This window comes from Oryctolagus cuniculus, chromosome 20 (genome assembly GCF_051225735.1).
Source record: "Oryctolagus cuniculus isolate XC-2025 breed Fujian yellow rabbit chromosome 20, ASM5122573v1, whole genome shotgun sequence".
In the NCBI taxonomy this organism is placed as follows: domain Eukaryota; kingdom Metazoa; phylum Chordata; class Mammalia; order Lagomorpha; family Leporidae; genus Oryctolagus; species Oryctolagus cuniculus.
Genome location: NC_142886.1, coordinates 44,034,314 through 44,052,106, shown reverse-complemented (window position 1 = coordinate 44,052,106; position 17,793 = coordinate 44,034,314). Strand labels below are relative to the sequence as shown.

Here is a 17,793-nt window from a genome sequence, read left to right as displayed (position 1 = left end):
TCTTCCCCCTTCGCGTCTTCTTTCTTTCTTTCTTGCCTTCTTCTTAATTAGATTTCGCTCCAGCAAGGTCTCTTTCAGAAAGAGGATCTCAGCGTGCTCAGTACAAAGAAACAAGTCTCTCTCCTGCCTGGGGAGCCATCTCCCCACCCACCCCCACCCACCCCCAGCCCCCCGCCAAAACATCACAGAAGGAGCGGTGTCACGGGAAAAGTCTTAAATTGACAAGACTGACACCACCGATACACGGGACCGACCGGCAAGCCGAGACAGCAGGCGGGAAGAAGCTGTGCCTGCAGGAAGTCTGTGCAGGGCTCCGTCTGGCACCCACACCACTATTCGGGTGCTCAGTATCCCCCTGCAGAGCGGCCACCCAATCCACATTCCCATGCTTATTTATGGGAGACGGATCTCTTGGTAACAAATGGGTTTATGCAGATTTACACGTTTCACAAACCCTGGCAGCCCAGAGGGGGCTGGGAGCTGCACCCAGGGCCGACCTTACCGCTCCCAGAACCATCTCCCACCCAGAAAGACCCCCGAGTGCGGTGGTGACCCAGACAGGCCATTTGTGTCCAGCGACGGTGCCTCGGGTGCTCCCTTGGGAAGCTGATTTTTGCATCTTAATGTGCTCTGTGACATGGAGCCGTCTGGCTGGTAACATCCTGAAATGATACCTAGACGTTTAATACCTATTTGCGTGTTGGACTGATTGGCTCGGCCCTAAGACAAGCAGTTAATGACATGCCAGTCAGTCCCCAGCCCCGCTTAAGTGTCCCCTTGAACGGGCTGACTTACAGAAAAATGACAGAAATGTTCTTTAATAACCATGGTTTATCCATTTCTTTCAGATAGTAAGTGGCACGTTCTCAACTCATTGCAGCTTTTAATCCCAAATGGACATTGCTTTTGAAATATCCTCTTTCTTTTCTTTTCTTTTCTTTTTTTTTTCCCTGAGGCTGCCACTTAAAAGTTGAAATCTAGCAAGAATGTAATAGTAGGTGCCAGCTTTGTGAATTACAGGGTGACTGCCGGAGCTGATCCTACAAAGCAAGTGTCTTTTTTATACCGCATAAAACGCTGAAATGTTTACATATCAAAAGGCTATAGGCCAATTTCTGTCAAAATTACACATGAAGTTAAGCAGTACAAGCAATTTATTTAAACACTAGTCATTGTAGAAAAATTCAAAACCATATGCTCTCTTCGCAGTTTTTCACAAATGCATTTGACCCATGACTTGGCTAGACATACACGCTTCATAATTTACCCTACATTTCAGACCCCCGTGACGTTTAAATAAAAGATCTTCATTAATGAGGTTTACATGAAGGAAAACTTTAGACGCTCCTATCGGCTCGCGAGGGCTTCGGAGCCCACTCTGCGCTCGCTCTCATTTTCAAATGACTGACTCTGCTAATCATTTCAAGAGAAAGCTCCTTCGAGGACAAACGATCGTCATTTGCATTCTGTGATTTGCAAACGCAGCGGAACAGTCACTTAACCGACTTGGGTACAAAGCCCGGCTGGAAGCGGATTGCTCAAACCCTCCGAACACCAAATCCGCTTTATTTCTCCCTTCGGAGGCCTTTGGGACACACCTTCTTCCCCCAGGGCTGCGCTGAGCTCTCCCTAATACCGTGATTATTTTGTCCTAAGGGACTCCGTGCTTTTATTGGGAATGTTGCAAAACTTGAAGCAAAAAAGCAGCCCGCGCGCGTCCCTACGCCCCGCTGAATGCGGGGTTACGGAGCGCTGCGCGCCGCCTCCGAGTGCCGGGGGCATCTGCGTCTTTCGCTCAACTCCACCGGCCCAACCAGAGGCTACCGTTAGGCCCCGCGGGGAGGGGTAGGGCCGCGGAACTGGGTTTCAGCACTAGTTCTGAGATGTTTGATTTTTTTTAAGCCCAAACACAAACCCCTAGACCGATCGGCATGGTGAAGATGGCGCATCCTGCGCCGTGCGGGGGCCGGATGGGGTCCGCGCTGAGTACCCGGCTCCCCAGTGCGGCCCACATGCCCGGGAAGGGCTCCTGCCTTGGAAAAGGGCGCGCCAGTGTTTTGCAAAGAAAAAAAAGAATCCTACGTAAAGGCATCCGATAGTGACCTCCGCTCTGTGTCCCGGGCAAAGACAGAGAACTGAGAAAGTTCTTGAAACGAATCTTAAGAAGTTGGGGGCGCAGATCCATTTATTTAAAAAAAATCTTTTTGTACTTATGGGAGTGGGGTGCAAGGGTAGCGAGGCGGCGGTTTCTTCCCGGCGAGGATGTCCCGGAACGGGAGGACAAGCGCAGTACCCCGTTGCAAATGGGAGAAGCAATTTAGTCCGCGCCCTTGGAGCCAATTCAGGGCAGCGGCCGCGCCAAGGCGCCTGTAGGATGTCAAGCTCCCAGACACCTCGTGCGTGTAGAATCCGCTGATCCGGTCTTTAATATCTTAAACAGGAGGGCTATTACCGGGGCGCGCGGCTCCGTGACAAGCACATTTTCATAGACTTGTGCGTGGTGATTGCTTTGTGTGAAATCGTGTTTGGGTGATAATAGGGAAAATCAGCGCCGTGTTTACTGCATGCGTGACCCAAGCGCTCGCCCGGCTGCCTCCGCACCGCCCGGGCCCTCCCATGCTGAGCCACCAACAATCGCTTAGCAACACGAAGCGGGCAATTTGCGTGCGGCGCGTTTGTTATTCCGATTGCGCCTGGCCTTGCGGGCCGCAAATTTTCCGTTCGGCTCTTGGCTGACACTCGTGGTTCGGTGCCCGACCGCCTCCCCGGTGCTGCCTCCCCGGGGACACAGGACACCCAACGGGGGAGACCCGAGCGCCCGGCCTTTGGGTCTGGGCCATCCCTTTCCGGAGTCCCCTCTGCCGGAGGGCAGCGGAAACCCTGCCCCCAGCCCAGGTGAGGGTAGGTAGGGACTACACGCCCCTGGGTTCCTAAGTGCCAGAACCTGCTCTCAAGTCCGTCCCTAAACTCCCTTGAGGAGGAGTGACCGCTACCTTTCTGAACTGTTCGGGCTGTAGGGGACCCAGTGACTGCTGGAGCTGGTTGGATGGACAGAGGCCCCAGACCTCGGAAGGAGAGATCGCGGATGGAGGATGAAGACCCCCAGCCTCGCTGGGATGCGTGCTCCCTCACAAAGGATCAGGGGAAGCGGGCCCCCAGCCAGAGGGCCGCTGGAGACCCAGGGGCGCGCTCTGAAGTCCCCCCGACTTGGTGATCAAAGGAACAATGCGCCAATGGAGCCACCGAGGGCGGTGTGGTCCCGCACGCACGTTCACAGTCTCCGCGCCCTGCTGCCCAGTGGCAGCAGCAGCTTTGCTGGTCTTCACAGAGGTGCGGGGAGTCTGCCCCGAGGTCCCGCGGCTCTTCTGCACCCGCCCGGCTCGGGCAAACACCCCGCAAAGAGCCACCGGCCCGCTTGGCCGGCAAACTTGCGCAGGCCAGGTCACCCCTTCTGCTGCGGCATCCGCAGAAGGGTGCGAGGGGAGCGCCGCGCTCTGGAGCTCTGAGAACCGGGGCGGGGTGGCGGGGAGGACAACGCCTGGACCCCGGGTTAGTGGGCAAGGGCGGGCGCCTGCTTCGCAGCCTCGGCCTGACCCCTCTGAGGTCACACCGCAGGCCCGGAGCAGTCTACCCTTAGAAAGTCATAATCTGCCTCACTCCCCCACCCCCAGACTGAGACCCGTCTCTTTCCTGTCCCAATCCCACTAGGCCCCTTTCCAGCGCGCGCAGAGCTCCAAGCAAGGAGCGAGCTTCCCCGGGGCCCGGGGCGCGCGGGCGACAGGACGCAGGGGGTACCCGTGGGCAGGCCTGCGTCCTTCCACCGCTCCCGCGAGCCCCAGCTGGGTAGGACCCGACCTCTCCCGCTGTGGCTCTCGGATCCGGGAAGAGCGGTCCCCTTTCACCCAGCACCGCCGCCGCCACCGGGACGCCAACTCACTTAGAACCTCTGCGGGGGACCCGGGGTCCTTTTCGGGAGAGAACCCGGCAACAACGCGTGTGAGTGACAGGCGGCCCAAGGGGTCTCCCGGCCCGCCCTCGGTGGCTGCCACGTCCCCGGCGAGGTGGCGCGCGGCGCCGCGGGACCTCGGTTGCTCTGCCTCCTCGCACTCCGCCGCCTTCCTTCCCGGATGCCCGAAAACCCCAGCTCAGAGAGGGCCACCGGGGCCTGGGGAGCCCTCAGCTGTCCCGCGGCAGAGGGAACAGGTCAGGCGGGGGGTGGGGGGGGTGGGGTGCTGTTTCTTGGGAAGCCGCACAGGCCCCATCTGGACTGCAAACTACGAAGTTTGGGCGAGAAGACGCCCATTTCCAAAACCATTTTTTTTAAAGGTCAAAACCTCCCGCCGCCCGCGTAGGGGTTAGCTGGAAGCGTACCTCGGAGTGCAGCGGCGAAGGATTCCGTCTTCGTCGTGTAAGGACCCGGGACCGCCATGGTGGTTTTCGGACTCAAAGTCGCTACAAAAAAAAAGAAAAAAAAAAGAAGAAGAAAAGAAAGAAGATTTTTTTTTTTAAACAGAACACGATGCACCACTTCTTTCGTCGTTTTTGCTTTTTACAAATTTTGGCTTTTGCAAAAACAAAAGCTTGGAGGGGTTAGCCAATTCCATTTGGGATAGTGGAGATTGAAAAAGAAGCCACCTTGGCGAAGTTAGGCGGCGCGGGCGCGGGCCGCGGAGGGCGGGTTTTCAGTCCCGTGTGAGCGAGGACGCGGCCGCTCCCTGTTTCTAAAAAACAAAACCGATTTCCACACGGGGGCGGGGGCCGTCCTCCCGAGGAAGCCCCGGTCGGGATGCCTCCGAGCTCCGGGCAGAGGAAATCGCACCCCGTAACGGAGCCCAGCCAGAGAAAAAGGGGTGGGGGCGCGGGGCGCGGGGCGCGGGCGCGGGGAGCTGTTAACGGCGCGGCACAATGGAATTAATGCGATTAACCGGGGCAATTAGGCCGGCCCGCGGAGATTAGGTTAATGTCGTTAATTCGCAACCCACAATCTCTCCGCAGGCCCCACGGCCCCCTCCCCTCGGCTCCTCTCCCCCCTCCCAACCCCCACCCCAGGAAAAGAAAGGGCCGAATCTGGTTCTGTTTGTCATCTGCATACTACCAGGAACTAAATCCAGGATGACGTCGACTCGGTATAAAACCAGCCAGAGGTTCCGCCGGCCGGAGCTGCGCGCACGCCGCGGCCCGAGTTGAGCGCACGCCGCGGCCCGGGGAGGCGGGAGCAGCGGGCGCGGGCGCAGGGGGCGGGGAGGGGCGCGGGCGGCGCGCTCGCCGCGCTCTCTTTCGGTTTGCTGGGCCGCGGGAGGAGCGTGGACCCCACCCCCCCGCCCCCCGACCTTGAGGCTTTTTCCTCGGCGCGTCCCCGCCGCCCCCCGGTCCCGGCGCGGGGCTCGGGGATGCCCGCCAGCATGTTCAGCATCGACAACATCCTGGCCGCCCGGCCGCGCTGCAAGGACTCGGTGCTGCCGGTGGCGCCTAGCGCCGCGGCTCCGGTCGTCTTCCCGGCCCTGCACGGGGACTCGCTCTACGGCGCCGGCGGCGGCGGCGGCGGCGGCGCCTCCTCGGACTACGGCGCCTTCTACCCGAGGCCCGTGGCCCCCGGCGGCGCGGGCCTCCCGGCCGCGGTCGGCGGCTCCCGCCTCGGCTACAGCAACTACTTCTACGGGCAGCTGCACGTGCAGGCGGCGCCCGTGGGCCCGGCCTGCTGCGGGGCCGTGCCGCCGCTGGGCGCCCAGCAGTGCTCCTGCGTCCCGACGCCGCCAGGTAGGGTCCCCCGCGCGCGCCGGCCTCCGCCGAGTCCCTGGAGCCGGGGCGCCCGCGGCGGGCAGTCCCCGCGCACCGACCTGGCTCCTCCCGCGAGGCCTCCACCCCAACCTTTGCCTGCGGTAGACCGCGCGCCCGAGTCTGCGTCTTCCTTTGCCGCGGACTTTTGGCCGAGAGTTGGCGAGTACCGCTCTCCGGGGCCCGCTCAGGGAGCCCGGGTTTTGAGAGTTCCTAGCCGGCCTGGGGTGTGTGCGGGCGGGCGTCTCGACACGCTCCCTCCACTCCCCGGATTCTCCTGCCTGCTGTCCCGGGTCCTGGCACCCCCTCGCAGCGGGGACAGGGCGGCGGGCGGGCGGGCGCGCGAGGGCGGCGGCGGCGCGGGAAGCGACTGACCATGCGCCCCTCTCCGCGGCAGGCTACGAGGGCCCGGGCTCCGTGCTGGTGTCCCCGGTGCCGCACCAGATGCTCCCCTACATGAACGTAGGCACGCTGTCGCGCACCGAGCTGCAGCTGCTCAACCAGCTGCACTGCCGGCGGAAGCGGCGGCACCGCACCATCTTCACCGACGAGCAGCTCGAAGCGCTCGAGAACCTCTTCCAGGAGACCAAGTACCCAGACGTGGGCACGCGCGAGCAGCTGGCCCGGAAGGTGCACCTCCGCGAGGAGAAGGTGGAGGTGAGACGCCCCGCGGGCCTGGGGGTCGCCCTGCACAGCAGCCGGGCGCGCCCGGCTCCCCGGGGGCACTCCCCGCGCGGGCGGCCCGGTCGCTGCCGTGCGGCGCTTTAGGCCCGGGAAGTGGAGCGCAGACGCGGAAGCCGCTGCCGGGCTTGGTGGGCGGGAGCGCGGGCGTTCGCCGCTGCGGGCCCGGGGCCTCGCCGACTCCCCGGGGCGCCCCGCACCGCGGGCTGGGCTGGGCGGGGTAGGGGGAGCGCGCCGCGGGCCCTGACCCGTTGTTTTGTGCTCGGTTGCGCAACAGGTCTGGTTTAAGAACCGCCGCGCCAAGTGGAGGCGGCAGAAGCGGTCGTCGTCGTCGGAGTCGGAAAACGCCGAGAAGTGGAACCAGGCTTCGTCCAAGGCGTCGCCCGAGAAGAGGGAAGAGGAAGGTAAAAGCGACGTGGACTCGGACAGCTGACGGCCGCGGGCCGCCCGGGGCGCCTGCCCGCCTCGGAGGACTTGCACTGGGTTGCACACGCGCCGCCTTGCGGGAGGGGTCGCGAGGAGGGAAGAGGAGCTGTAAATAAGTGTGCGGGCCGCCCGCGCCGCGCGCCCACCGCAGTATTTATGGTTAAGTTAACGGCCACAGACAATAAAATGCTGGCGAGGGAGACGCGCCGCGCTCTGTCTTTCGTGTGCCGCCGCGGCCGCCGCCCGAGGCCCAGAAGAGAAGTCCACCCGGTGCTCGGGGCGGGAGAGACGCGAAGCGGCGCTGGCCCGCCCGGAGACGGAAAGAAGCCGAAGTTCTGGGGCGTCTGGGTTTCGGAGGGTGGAAAGACAGCCGCGTCTCCAGCCCTGCGGGAAAGGGTGGCGCGAGGCCCGACGGTTGAAGGTGGCGGCCTGCCGGGGTCCCCGCGCGCGCACTCGCCGGAGCTGGGGGAGCCAGCTCCCAGGCACTCCCTATCTCCGCTCCTTCAGGCCGGGCCGCGGGGGACCCGGCAGCCGGTGTGCCCGCTACCCCCGGCTTTTTTTCCGGATCGCCCCCCAGCTGCCTTCTCCAGCTATGGCCAGCGAGTTCCCTGCCGGTCCGCATTTCGGCATCGAGCGGGCGGCTCTGGCTCAAGCTGCGCACCGCAGGGCCGGCCTGGTCTCTGCGTTTGGCGTGGCCAGAGCCACTGTGCCCTTGGGCCAGCCTTGTCCACCGTGCGGAGGCCGCGCCTGAGCCCCCACTTCCTCCCTGGGAGTCTCTGCTCTGCGTCAGGGAGCGGGAGCTCCGGGGAGCACTGTGAGCGCTGGCTCTCGGGCTGTTTAGGAAGCGCCCCTGGGGCAGGCTGCAGGCGACATGGCTCCCTGGGCCGTCAGGAATGGCTTATTCATAGATGGTGCTGGAAACCAATTTTGGAAATGCGGGAGCTAAGTCGTGGGGATCTTCCGCGCGCGGCGCACGGGGTGCCTGCTCCTGCGCGAAGAAAGGCTTTGCCTCCGCCTACGGGACACGCGGCACATGGAAACATGGAAATAACTTTTTTGTTTTAAACCAGGGGGTGAGTTTTGTTTTTTTTCAACAGCTGGTTGCAGGTTTGCAAGGCAATGGTGAGTCTCGGAGCAGGTGTAATGTTACCTAGGGAGTGTGGGGTGACCCCCAGGCTCGGCCGTTGTAATTGGGGGTGGCCCTGGGGGAAGGACAGGCAGTGATCAGGAGGAACACGGTTGCCTTGCTGTGTGTCCAGACCCCATCAGCTTGTGACCTGTGACCCTGCAGGATGGCGGTGGCCACCGTGTCTGCTGTCCAGGCCATTGTGGTCAGGGAGGGCTCTGACACAAGCAGGGTGGTGCCCGCATAAGGGGCTCCTGCAACAGCGCTGCTTAGGGTTTTGAAAACGGTCGTGGTTTATTTTGTGTCGGGCTCGACACCCTAAGATGTATTTACACGATCTTGTTTGCCTCTCCAGGGCCGGGAGACAAGGGATGTTGTCCCTTTTAACAGACGAGGGGTTCAGGCTTGACCTTAACCCCGGGAGGAGTGAGAGAGGCTACGGTCTTTGCCCTGGGGCCTCTCGGGCAATAATTAGCCCCGTTTCCACTACTAACAGTTCTTGGGATATTCGAAGACGCCAGGACTTGTTTCCAGCTAGCCTGGCAATGGCTGCTAATATACCTGCGCCTGCCGGCTCTGCACCAAACTCCCCAGCAGCCGAGGTTCCTCCGTGGTGGAGTCGTCCCACGCTGGGAGGCTCAGCCTGAGCGCCTGTGCCTTCGTGCGTGCGGCTTGTCCTCAGCCGGGCTAGCAAAAGGAGTCTTTCCTTTAAAATCTCTGTTTATCTGCAAAGAGCTCTGTGGCAAGTGATGGGGAGAGGGGAATTGAGGGAGGGGAAGGTCACTACCTCCCCCCCCCCAGCACCTGGTGAAAAGCCTCACTCAGGAGGGGAGGGCAGGCCCCAGGTGGCAAGAGCAAGCGCCCTCGCTGCCTGCCGCTGCCGTCTGTGTCCCCAGGCCCCAGTGCCTGGCCGCTGAGCTGCGCGATTGGCCCGGCGCACAGGAAGTGGACATAATAAGTGTCTGGAGTGAGAAGGGAACTGCCAGCAGGCCTGCCTAATTACAGCCCTCCCCAGGCGACTGCGGCTCTGACTTGTCACGCAGGCCAGGTGGGGTCCGGGGCACAAGGCAGGGGGCCTCAGGAGCCCTCCGTGGCGGGGCTGTGGCCTTGTCCCTCGCCTCTGAGAGTGCTCGGATCGTGGTGTTGGATGGCGGTGTGGACGTGTTCCTGTGGCCACACAAGTGACTTTGCCTAGATGGTTCCGATTTGTGTGCCCCCTGTCCCTTAGCCCCAGCCCAGCAGCTGTGACCTGCAGGTGCCAGTGCGGGGGGTGGGGTGGGGGGTGTCCTGATTTCAGCCACTCGGGCTGCCTCATTGGACCTAGCCTGTTCTTTGGGATGAGGGTGGACATCGTGTTCACTTGACCACAGGAGTGCGTGAACTTGCCCTTGGGGGAATAGGAGTCAGCTTGCAGCAAAGTGCCAGACACACTCAGTAATGACAACAGCAACCCCTCCCGCTAGTCTAGCACTTTCTCCCCCAGCCCTCGGGAGGGGGGACTGTGGCCCGTTTTGCAGATGGGAAATGGAGGCGCAGAGAGACTGAGCCCTGGATGCATCCAGCATGTCAGACATCTGGGGATGCAGGAGAGGTTTGGGGGGGGGGGCTTCCCGGTGTCCTAGATCACCTGGGCTTCGGGATCCAGGCTGGGAGGGGCGGAGGAGGGAGAGGAGCTGCACAGGGAGGCTTGGGGTGGGGGGTGGGGATCTCCTCCCTGGGGGCTGACTCCCTATTGCTTTTAGCAGTCTGGGAGAGGGGCTGGGGGGCGGAGTCAGGGGAACTTGAAAACAATTAGGAAAAGCAGCCCTGAGCAGTATAGGTCAACCACCTGCCTGTAATCCAAAGGCAGGTTTTACCGACACTTGACATTTAGACAGTTTTAGCTCCCAGCTGAAGGCCATGAAGTGTGTGTGTAAGAGACTGAAGCAGGCAGGGTCTTTGTGTCTCTGGGGTCTTTGTCCCTTTTCTGAACTGTGAAGTTTTTTAAAGTGACTTCAGTAAAAGTTCAAGCATCAAGACCCCCCACCTAAAGATGTGGGTTTTTTTTCCCCTAAGATTGATTGAATTATTTGAGAGGCAGTTACAGAGAAGGAGACAGAGAGAGAAGTCTTCTATCCACTGGTTCACTCCCCAAATGGCAGTGACGGCCAGGGCTGGGCCAGGCTGGAGCCAGGAGCTTCATCCAGGTCTCCCACACGGGTGCAGAGGCCCAAGGATTTGGGCCATCTTCTGTTGCTTTCCCAGATGCATTAGCAGGGAGCTGGATGGAATACCGGTGTTGTAGTGGAGGTGTAGCCTGCTATGCCACAACGCTGGCCCCTTCCTAACCATCTCTTCCCGGCCTTCTGTGATTCCACCATCAGCTCCCCAGGTTGCCCAGGTGTTGCCAAGGGGTGCCAAAGCATAGTGCTGCCTCTGTCAGGGTGGAGTGCTGGCGTGGACAGGGCAGGATGACGCTGGGGCATGGACAGCTGTGTGTGCACTCCTGTGAGACAACACTGCACCTGCCCAGTGGCCTGCCTCAGGTGCTTCTCCCTGGCTTGTAGAATGGGCGTGGGGAGATCAGAGCTCCTCTACCTTGAGGAGACAGCAGGGCGTCTGACACATTTCTCACGCGGGGTGTGGGAAACCAGTGGATTGCATTAGGAGTTGAGGAATGCACCTTGTCTTTCATTACTGTTGGTTTAGGAGCTTAGGCGTGAGCCTGGGACGCAGACTGACGAAATCAGGCGTGATTTCCATGGTTGAAGACAGGGAAGCATCTGAGAAGGCAGCCTCGTTTGCATTCTTCCTGGGATGTGAGGCACGGAGAAGGAGGAGAAACTTGGGAGTGGATTTGGGTTGGATTTCTGAGTTTTGTGGAATGACCTTGAAGTTTTTCAAAAAGTAAACTGAAAACCCATGCACACAGTCCGTGGAGAGTCCTGGAAAAGAAATGTTTCTGGCTGGCTGGGTAGGCTACAGGGGCCTCTGGTTTGTTGTGGGGGACAGGGGACAGCCCCGAGGCTTGTGTGTGATGGCAGGAGACCACTGCTTGTCGCAGCTTGCTTTTAAATCTGGGAAAATGAAACGGCATTCTCTTGCAATCCCAGCACCCCACGGAGCAGGCGGGATGAATGATGGCACGTTGCGGTGTTTTCAAGTGGGGCTGTGAGTTTGGATTCCGGCAGCCTCCGATGGTTCTCAAGTCCAGCCTGGAAAGCGTCACTGGGGACCCAGTGCCCCCCAGGCCCCTCCCCACCCCTCAGAGTCCGTCTCACTTCTGCCTGCTGTTTTCCTACTTGGGAGCTCCTGGGGGGAGTGCCCCAGATCAGGTGGCCGGCTCCCATCCAGCCAAGCGCGGCTCACACCCTCTTCCCACACCAAAGCCGACTGATGGAAGCTATCATTAGGGAGGTAATGTTAGCGTTTCGAAGTGCCCGGATCATTTGCTTGCCGATTTGCTAGGCGGCTTCCACCTGCTGCACATCAGCCGGGCTGACAGATCTCCATCTTCCCCTGTAGAACCGAGGAAGGCCAGGTGCCTTCTTTGCTTCCTGGTTCCCAATGCAAGGTCTTTTTTTTTTTTGGCGGTGGGGTAGAAATATTTTAAAAACCAGATTTTTTACAGGCAGGATCCTGTGTGGGAGACACAGTTGTGGTCACAGGTGCAGTGTCCCGAGCACAGTGGCCATGGCACCCCATGCTCCCCGGGCCCTCCATGAGACCCCCAGGTTGGCAGGGCCCCCTGCCCTGGAGAGCAGCTTGCCAGGGGCAAAGCAGTTCCAGAGGCCAAGTGGGGGGCTCTGTGCAGACGGCCGTGGGGCCAGCCTGGGTCTGTATGCCGGGGGCACTGCCTGCCTGGCCGCGTGGTGACGGTGCCTGCTTCAGTCACATCCCAAACAAATTACTGCCATCACCCAACTGGGCCGAAAGACACTTCTTTCCAGATGGGGTCTGGCTAATCCTGCTTTGAGGATCCTCAAAGTGCTAAGTCTGGGGCCCGCAAGAGCAGGGCGCCCCTCGCGCGCGACGAGGAGGCCTGGTGCGTTTGGCGCGGCCCCCTCTGTGAAGTCAGAACCCAGCTGGCTGTTTCATCCAAGGATGTTCCGACGACCGCGGCCAGATGGCCGGGACAGTAGGGGATACGCGTGTTCCGCATTATTTTGTACTTGAGGAATAAATATTTAAATCTGAAACCAAGGGACTCACTTTCTACAGGAGCGGGCCGGGGTGGAAAGTGGTGTGGGTGCTGATCCCCAACCCCCTCCCTCCCCCCCACACACACCCCGGCCTGTCCCAAATGGCACCGCAGCGCTCGTGATACCTGTCACCCTCGGAACCTTCACGGAGGTGGCCCCTGCTCAGCCAGGGCCGGTGTGCCGCCTGCTTTGGGGTCGCCGTTTTTGTCGCGAGCCTCTTTGGCAGCGAGAGGACTTTCTGAGCAACTGGGCTGCCCCTTTGTCCCTGGCTGCACCACCTCCCTTGTGTGTGAATCCCTGCTTGCCCGTGGTGACTGGGTGCGGACACAAATGTCGGTGCTTGCAACCCCTTGTCCTGATGGCAATTAAAGCCCTGAAGAGATCACGCGTCTTTCTGGTTTCTTTCTGCATATTCATGTGTAGCTTTTATTTTTTATTTTTAAGAACAGGAAATATTTTCTGCACTGCCACATTGTGTTTCTTGGGCTTAATCCCTCTGCAGCCTTGCAGGGCAGCTTGCCTGGGGCTGTTGTCACTTTGTTACACTGTAACATCTCCCTCTATGGCTTCTATCAGGTCAGTACTGTTGCCCTTGCTTTATCTCCAGTGTCTTTAATCCCGCCCAGGTGTCTACAAGATGGGTGATATTGTCACCATTTTGCAGAAGGTGAAGGGACTTCTTTCATCCAGGAAGGCTGCTTGAGGGGCTGCAAGTCCAGGACTCTTTCTAGGAGGTCTGCACTGGAGTCCCCGCACAGGCACAAGCAAGCAAGGTGCCCTTTGGGCTTGAACTCCTTCCTTACCCAAATGGGAGAATTATAGCCGCTTTGTGGTGAAAATGGGGGTGGGTAGAGCCTAACGTTATAATTTCCTGCAATCCACGAAAATTACCTAGGGTTTTGGAAACAAATGGCTGATCACGGGAAACAGACTGGTACATGGAGACTGGTCATGAGCACATCATTGAAGAAAAGGTTTGTGCAGGACTTCCAACGACAACAGTAATAATAACGGCCTCCATTCAGTCCACAGATGTAAAGAAGGGGCCTCGTCTATGCCGGATCCTTACCGTCTCTGCCATCACAGAGAGTTGGTCCCTGAGCAAACAGCCGGGCTGTAGTTTCGGAAGGTCTAGGAGGCCACCCGAGTCTGGAGAGGGGATGGAGGCACAGGTGATGGGGTAGGGGGGCCAGATGCCGTCTCAAATAATCCTCCAGAGCAGGGGGCCATCACGGATCATAGCCCAGAGGCCTGTCCGATCCATCACCTGTTTGTCAATAAAGTTTTACTGAGACACAGCTGAGCCCATTCGCGTGTGCATGTTGAGTAGTTGCCATGGCGACCAGCCTGCAAAGCATTCACTACCTGTCCTTGCACAGAACCTGTTTGCCAGCTCCTGGCGTAAGGGTTGGAGTCTAAGCCAGAGGCGGAGGCCATCGCTGAGGGGCTGGAGCCGAAATTATATCATCTGCCTGCTGGTCGTGGTGCTGCGCTGGACCCCCTGGCCATGGGGGGTGCGAGGTTACATGTGGAAGAACACATTGTGATGCCGGGTCCTAAGACTGGTGACACAGTCTGTGTGCAAGAAATGGTTTCAGACCAGAAGGGAGACTGCCTGGCTGTCACAGCCCAGCACTTCCCACCTGCGAGCCAGTGCCCCCCTGCACCCAGCTCACCAAGCCCCTCTGAGGGCCAGGCCCTGCTGCATGCATGCAGCGTCGGATTCCAGATGTGCAGAGCCTGTGCTGGTAAATGAGATGAATGGAATATCAACTCGCGGGTGTCGGGGAGCCCGTGGCAGGCTGTGGCTGGGCAGAGGAGGGATTGCTGGAGCAGGTGATGGGGGGGGGGGCAGGAGGAATACCTTTCAGGAAGGGGGGTGGGCTTGAGCCAGTGCATGGCCCTGGGGAGGTGGGGGGGTGAGGGCGGGGCACCAGGGACAGGGCTGGCAAGCAGAGGTGGAAGAATCAAAGGCTGTGACTTGGCGGGAATTAGTCTGGCCTGGTGTAGGTGCCCAGTGCAATATATATATATATAGAGAGAGAGAGAGAGAGAGAGAGTTGGATTTTTCCAGCTGCTTGTTCACTCCTCAAATGGCCACAGGGGCCAGGGTTGAGCCAGAACAAACCCAGGAGCCAGGAACTCCAAATAGGTCTCCCATAGGGGTGGCAGGGGCTCAAGCACTTGGACCATCTCATGCTGCTTTCTGAGGCACACTAGTAGGGAGCTGGATTGGAAGTGGAACAGCCGGGACGCGAACCGGCGCCTGTGTGGAATGCCGGCATCCCAGGAGGCAGCCTAACCCACTGTGCCACCACACTGGCCCCTAGAGCCAACTCTTCACTTTGAAATAATCAGACCTACAGAACGGGCTTCCAGACCCTGGAAGGTGGCCCAGGACACGGCCAGGGGCGTGCTCACATCACGTCCACTGCCAGCCACGGCCCTTCTGGCCCAGGGAGGCTACGGGGCCGTCTGTCCCTCCCTGGCATCTTCTTGGCATCTTTTCTGTCTGCCATCAGAGAAGGGCAGAAAAGCAAACAGCTCAGAGCTGTCCGCAGAGAGGGATTTGTGCCTGTGTGTGTGTGTGTTTGTTTTTAGAAGGGGCGTTAAAATGTGGTGATTTCTGGCCTGGTAGCCAGATTCATCCAAGGAGGAATTTTTCCAGATGCTGTAATTCTTGGGAAGTTAACGTGTCAAGGACCCCCCGTGCTTCGAGGCCTCTTCAGCCTTAGCGCCGACTGTTCCCCCTGGAACTGCAGTGGGCGCCTGTGGCAGCTCATAGAGCTCCCTGCACAGTGGTTAACTCAGTGTCCCTACAGCCACAGGTGTGAGCGAGGCAGGACGGTTCTTCCGTTTTGTAGTAGAGGGAACTGCATCAGAGCAGTCAGGCTGCTTCCCCAAGATGGCACAGCCTGAAGAGGATGGGGGAGAGCAGTTTGCCAAGCCCAGAATTCCATTTATATCTGCCTGTCGCAGGAGCTGCAGTGTGTTGGATTCCCCAGTAGATGACAGCCCACACTTAAGCCCTTCAGGGGGACCAAATTCTCCTGATGCCACTTCTTGTATGCAGCACTTTTTTTTTTTTTAAAAACCTTATTTATTTGAAAGTAAGAATTGAGAGAGAGAGAAAGAGAGGTGTCTCTGTTTACTCATTCACTTCCCAAAAGGCTGCAACAGCTGGGGCTGGGCCAGGCCAAGCCAGGAGCCTGGAACTCCATTCCATCTCCCACCTGGGTGGCAGGGCCCAACCGCTTGGGTCATCTTCTGCTGGGAGCACATTTGCAGGGAGCTGGATCTGAAGTGGAACAGCTGGGACCCAAACCAGCTTAGTCCCCTGCACCGTGACCCTGGCCCCCCAGGCACCCCCTTTTGGGCGCTGCAGTGTTTCTCACATTTTAGAGACTTTGGCCTGGTTTCTTGGGGACTTAAGAGCTTGTCAAGGGGCCAGCACTGTGGCGTAGTGGTTAAAGCTTCCATTTGCAGTGCTGCCATCCCATATGGACGCCGGTTCGAGTCCCGGCTGTTCTACTTCTGATCCAGCTCCCTGCTATTGTGCCTGGGAAAGCACGGAAGATGGCCCAAGAGTGCCTGGGCCCCTGCACCTGCGTGGGAGACCCAGAGGTTCCTGGCTCCCGGCTTTGGATGGACCAACTTCAGCTCAGGTGATGGGTCCCGAGCCTCTCTCACGCTCACTTGTCCGCAGAGTTCATGAGATTCCTGTGTCATCATGTCACAGGGGACCGTCCCCCTTTGGACCCTCGCGTGGAAGGCGAGGCAGGAGGACGGTGTCACCTGGCCAGCATGGGTTCAGTCCCAAGCCATCCGTTCTGATGAGAGTGGCGGCTGTGAGTCTGGCTTTCTGCAGCCGTGAGCGGTGTCTGGCTGCAGCCTCTGGGCAACCTCCCTGTGGACCAGCGAGAGTTCCTTCCCAGTCTCTCCTAGGAGGGGTGCGGCTGTGGGGACCTGGGGACTGTGGGGGGGCAGGGACTGAGTCCCCTGGAGCCTCCAGCGTGGGCGGGGCCAGGCCCAGTGGATCATCTGGATAGGGCAGCCCAAGATCAGCTCCGGGCCAGGCCGAGGGGGTGCTCTTCAGGGCTGGTGGGAGCCAGACCCTCCCGGGGCTCAGAAGAGGGAGGGGCTGCTTCCCAGTGCGAAGGAGGAGGAGATAGCCCAAAGGATTTTCCTTGGCCCCACCCACTGCTCCTCTGGGGCCGGAGCTGAGTTGTCAGCTCCACCCACCCCTCCTTGGTGTGTGAGAGTTCACAAGAAAGACACAGGCGGAGGAGGACTGGGCAGAGCAGGGAGAGCTCGCCCGGCTGCTGCTTGGCCCGGCCCTGTTCTGTCTGGACTCAGTCTCCCCAGCTGTTAGGGGAGTCGCTAGTCCCGCCTCCTTTGCGTGTTTGCGTGTTGGGGTGACTGAATGACTTGAGGGGACACACAGGGGGTGGGTCCCAGGGTGAAGGGTGGGTGTCCCCAGCTGCACCAGGACTTCCAAACCTTGGGCAGTGTGCCCCCCCCCTTTCAGCTATGACACTTTTTTTTTTAAATATTTCTAATTTTATTTATTTGGAAGGCAGAGTAACACGGAGAGAGGTAGAGAGGCATCTTCCATCCGCTGGTTCACTCTCCAGATGGCTACAATGGCCAGGGCTGGGGCAGGCTGAAGCCAGGGTCCAGGAACTCCATGTGGGTTACAGGGGCCCACTCTCTGCTGCCTTCCCCAGGTGTATGAGCAGGGGGCCGGATTGGAGGTGGAGCAGCAGGGACTCACCTGGGGCTCTGATAGGAGATGCTGGCGTCGCAGTTTGCTGCTTAACCCTCTGTGGCACAACTCTGACATTCTTTTATTTATTTGAAAGAGTGACAGAGCAAGAGACAGAACAATCTTCTGTCTGCTGGTTCACTCCCCAAATGGCTGCGATGCCAGTGCTATGCCAGGCCAAAGCCAGGAGCCAGCAGCTTCATCTGGGTCTCCCGTGTGAGTGCAGGGACCCAAACACTTGGGCTATGCCCTGCTGCTTTCCCAGGCCATAGCAGAGAGCCAGATTGGAAGTGGAGCAGCCGAGACTCAAACCGGCGCCCATAAGGGATTCTGGCATAGCAGGCGGTCACCTGACCCGCTATGCCACAGTGTCAGCCCCCAGCTCTGACAGTCTTGACTGGCCTTTCCACACTGAGGCTGCTCGTGGGACAGGTGGCAAGGGCTGCTCCTACAGTTCTGGAGGCCAAAAGTTGGTTATCAAGAGGTCAGCAGGGTGGGCGCCTCTGAGGCTCCAGGGGAGGCCGTTCCTTGCCTCCTGCGGCGTCTGGGGATTTCAGGCGCTCCTTGCCTGGTGGCTGCACCTTCCAGTCTCTGCCCGGTCTGCACGCAGCCTCTCTCAGGACTCCTGCCATGGACCGAGGCCCCACACAGGTCATCTTACCCTGAGAGCGTTTAGTTACCTGTGCGAGGGCTCTTTTCTCAAGCAAGGCCACGTTCGCAGGCTGCAGGTCAGGCTGTGCATGGGGCTGTTCGGAGGACTGCCACCCAGCCCTCTCCACCCCGGCGGGTATAGGAAGGAGGAATTTCTCCACTGAGGACGTTACTCTTCCTCCTGGCTC

General features: G+C 59.6%; 1 protein-coding gene and 1 long non-coding RNA gene across 4 annotated transcripts in view; one reads left to right on the top strand and one right to left on the bottom strand.

The window, feature by feature from the left end:
- LOC149120160 (uncharacterized) overlaps positions 1 to 5,217 on the bottom strand; it is an 86,979-nt gene extending 81,762 nt beyond the window's left edge. The window contains exons 1-3 of one of the 3 annotated variants that reach the window (XR_016226832.1): positions 5,096 to 5,217; positions 4,372 to 4,452; positions 950 to 2,507 (exon numbers count right to left, since the gene is read on the bottom strand). This is a non-coding gene — a long non-coding RNA (uncharacterized LOC149120160). Of the gene's footprint in view, positions 1 to 949; positions 2,508 to 4,371; positions 4,503 to 5,095 lie in introns of those variants that run through there. The other 2 variants (XR_016226834.1, XR_016226833.1) reach the window with 2 other exon arrangements.
- Positions 5,218 to 5,325: 108 nt separating this feature from the next.
- Positions 5,326 to 7,083, top strand: GSC (goosecoid homeobox). The gene is given in 3 exon segments (NM_001099959.2): positions 5,326 to 5,757; positions 6,173 to 6,432; positions 6,734 to 7,083. Coding segments are annotated over 3 exon segments (783 nt in total). The 5' UTR covers positions 5,326 to 5,390; the 3' UTR covers positions 6,890 to 7,083.
- Positions 7,084 to 17,793: the final 10,710 nt, after the last annotated feature.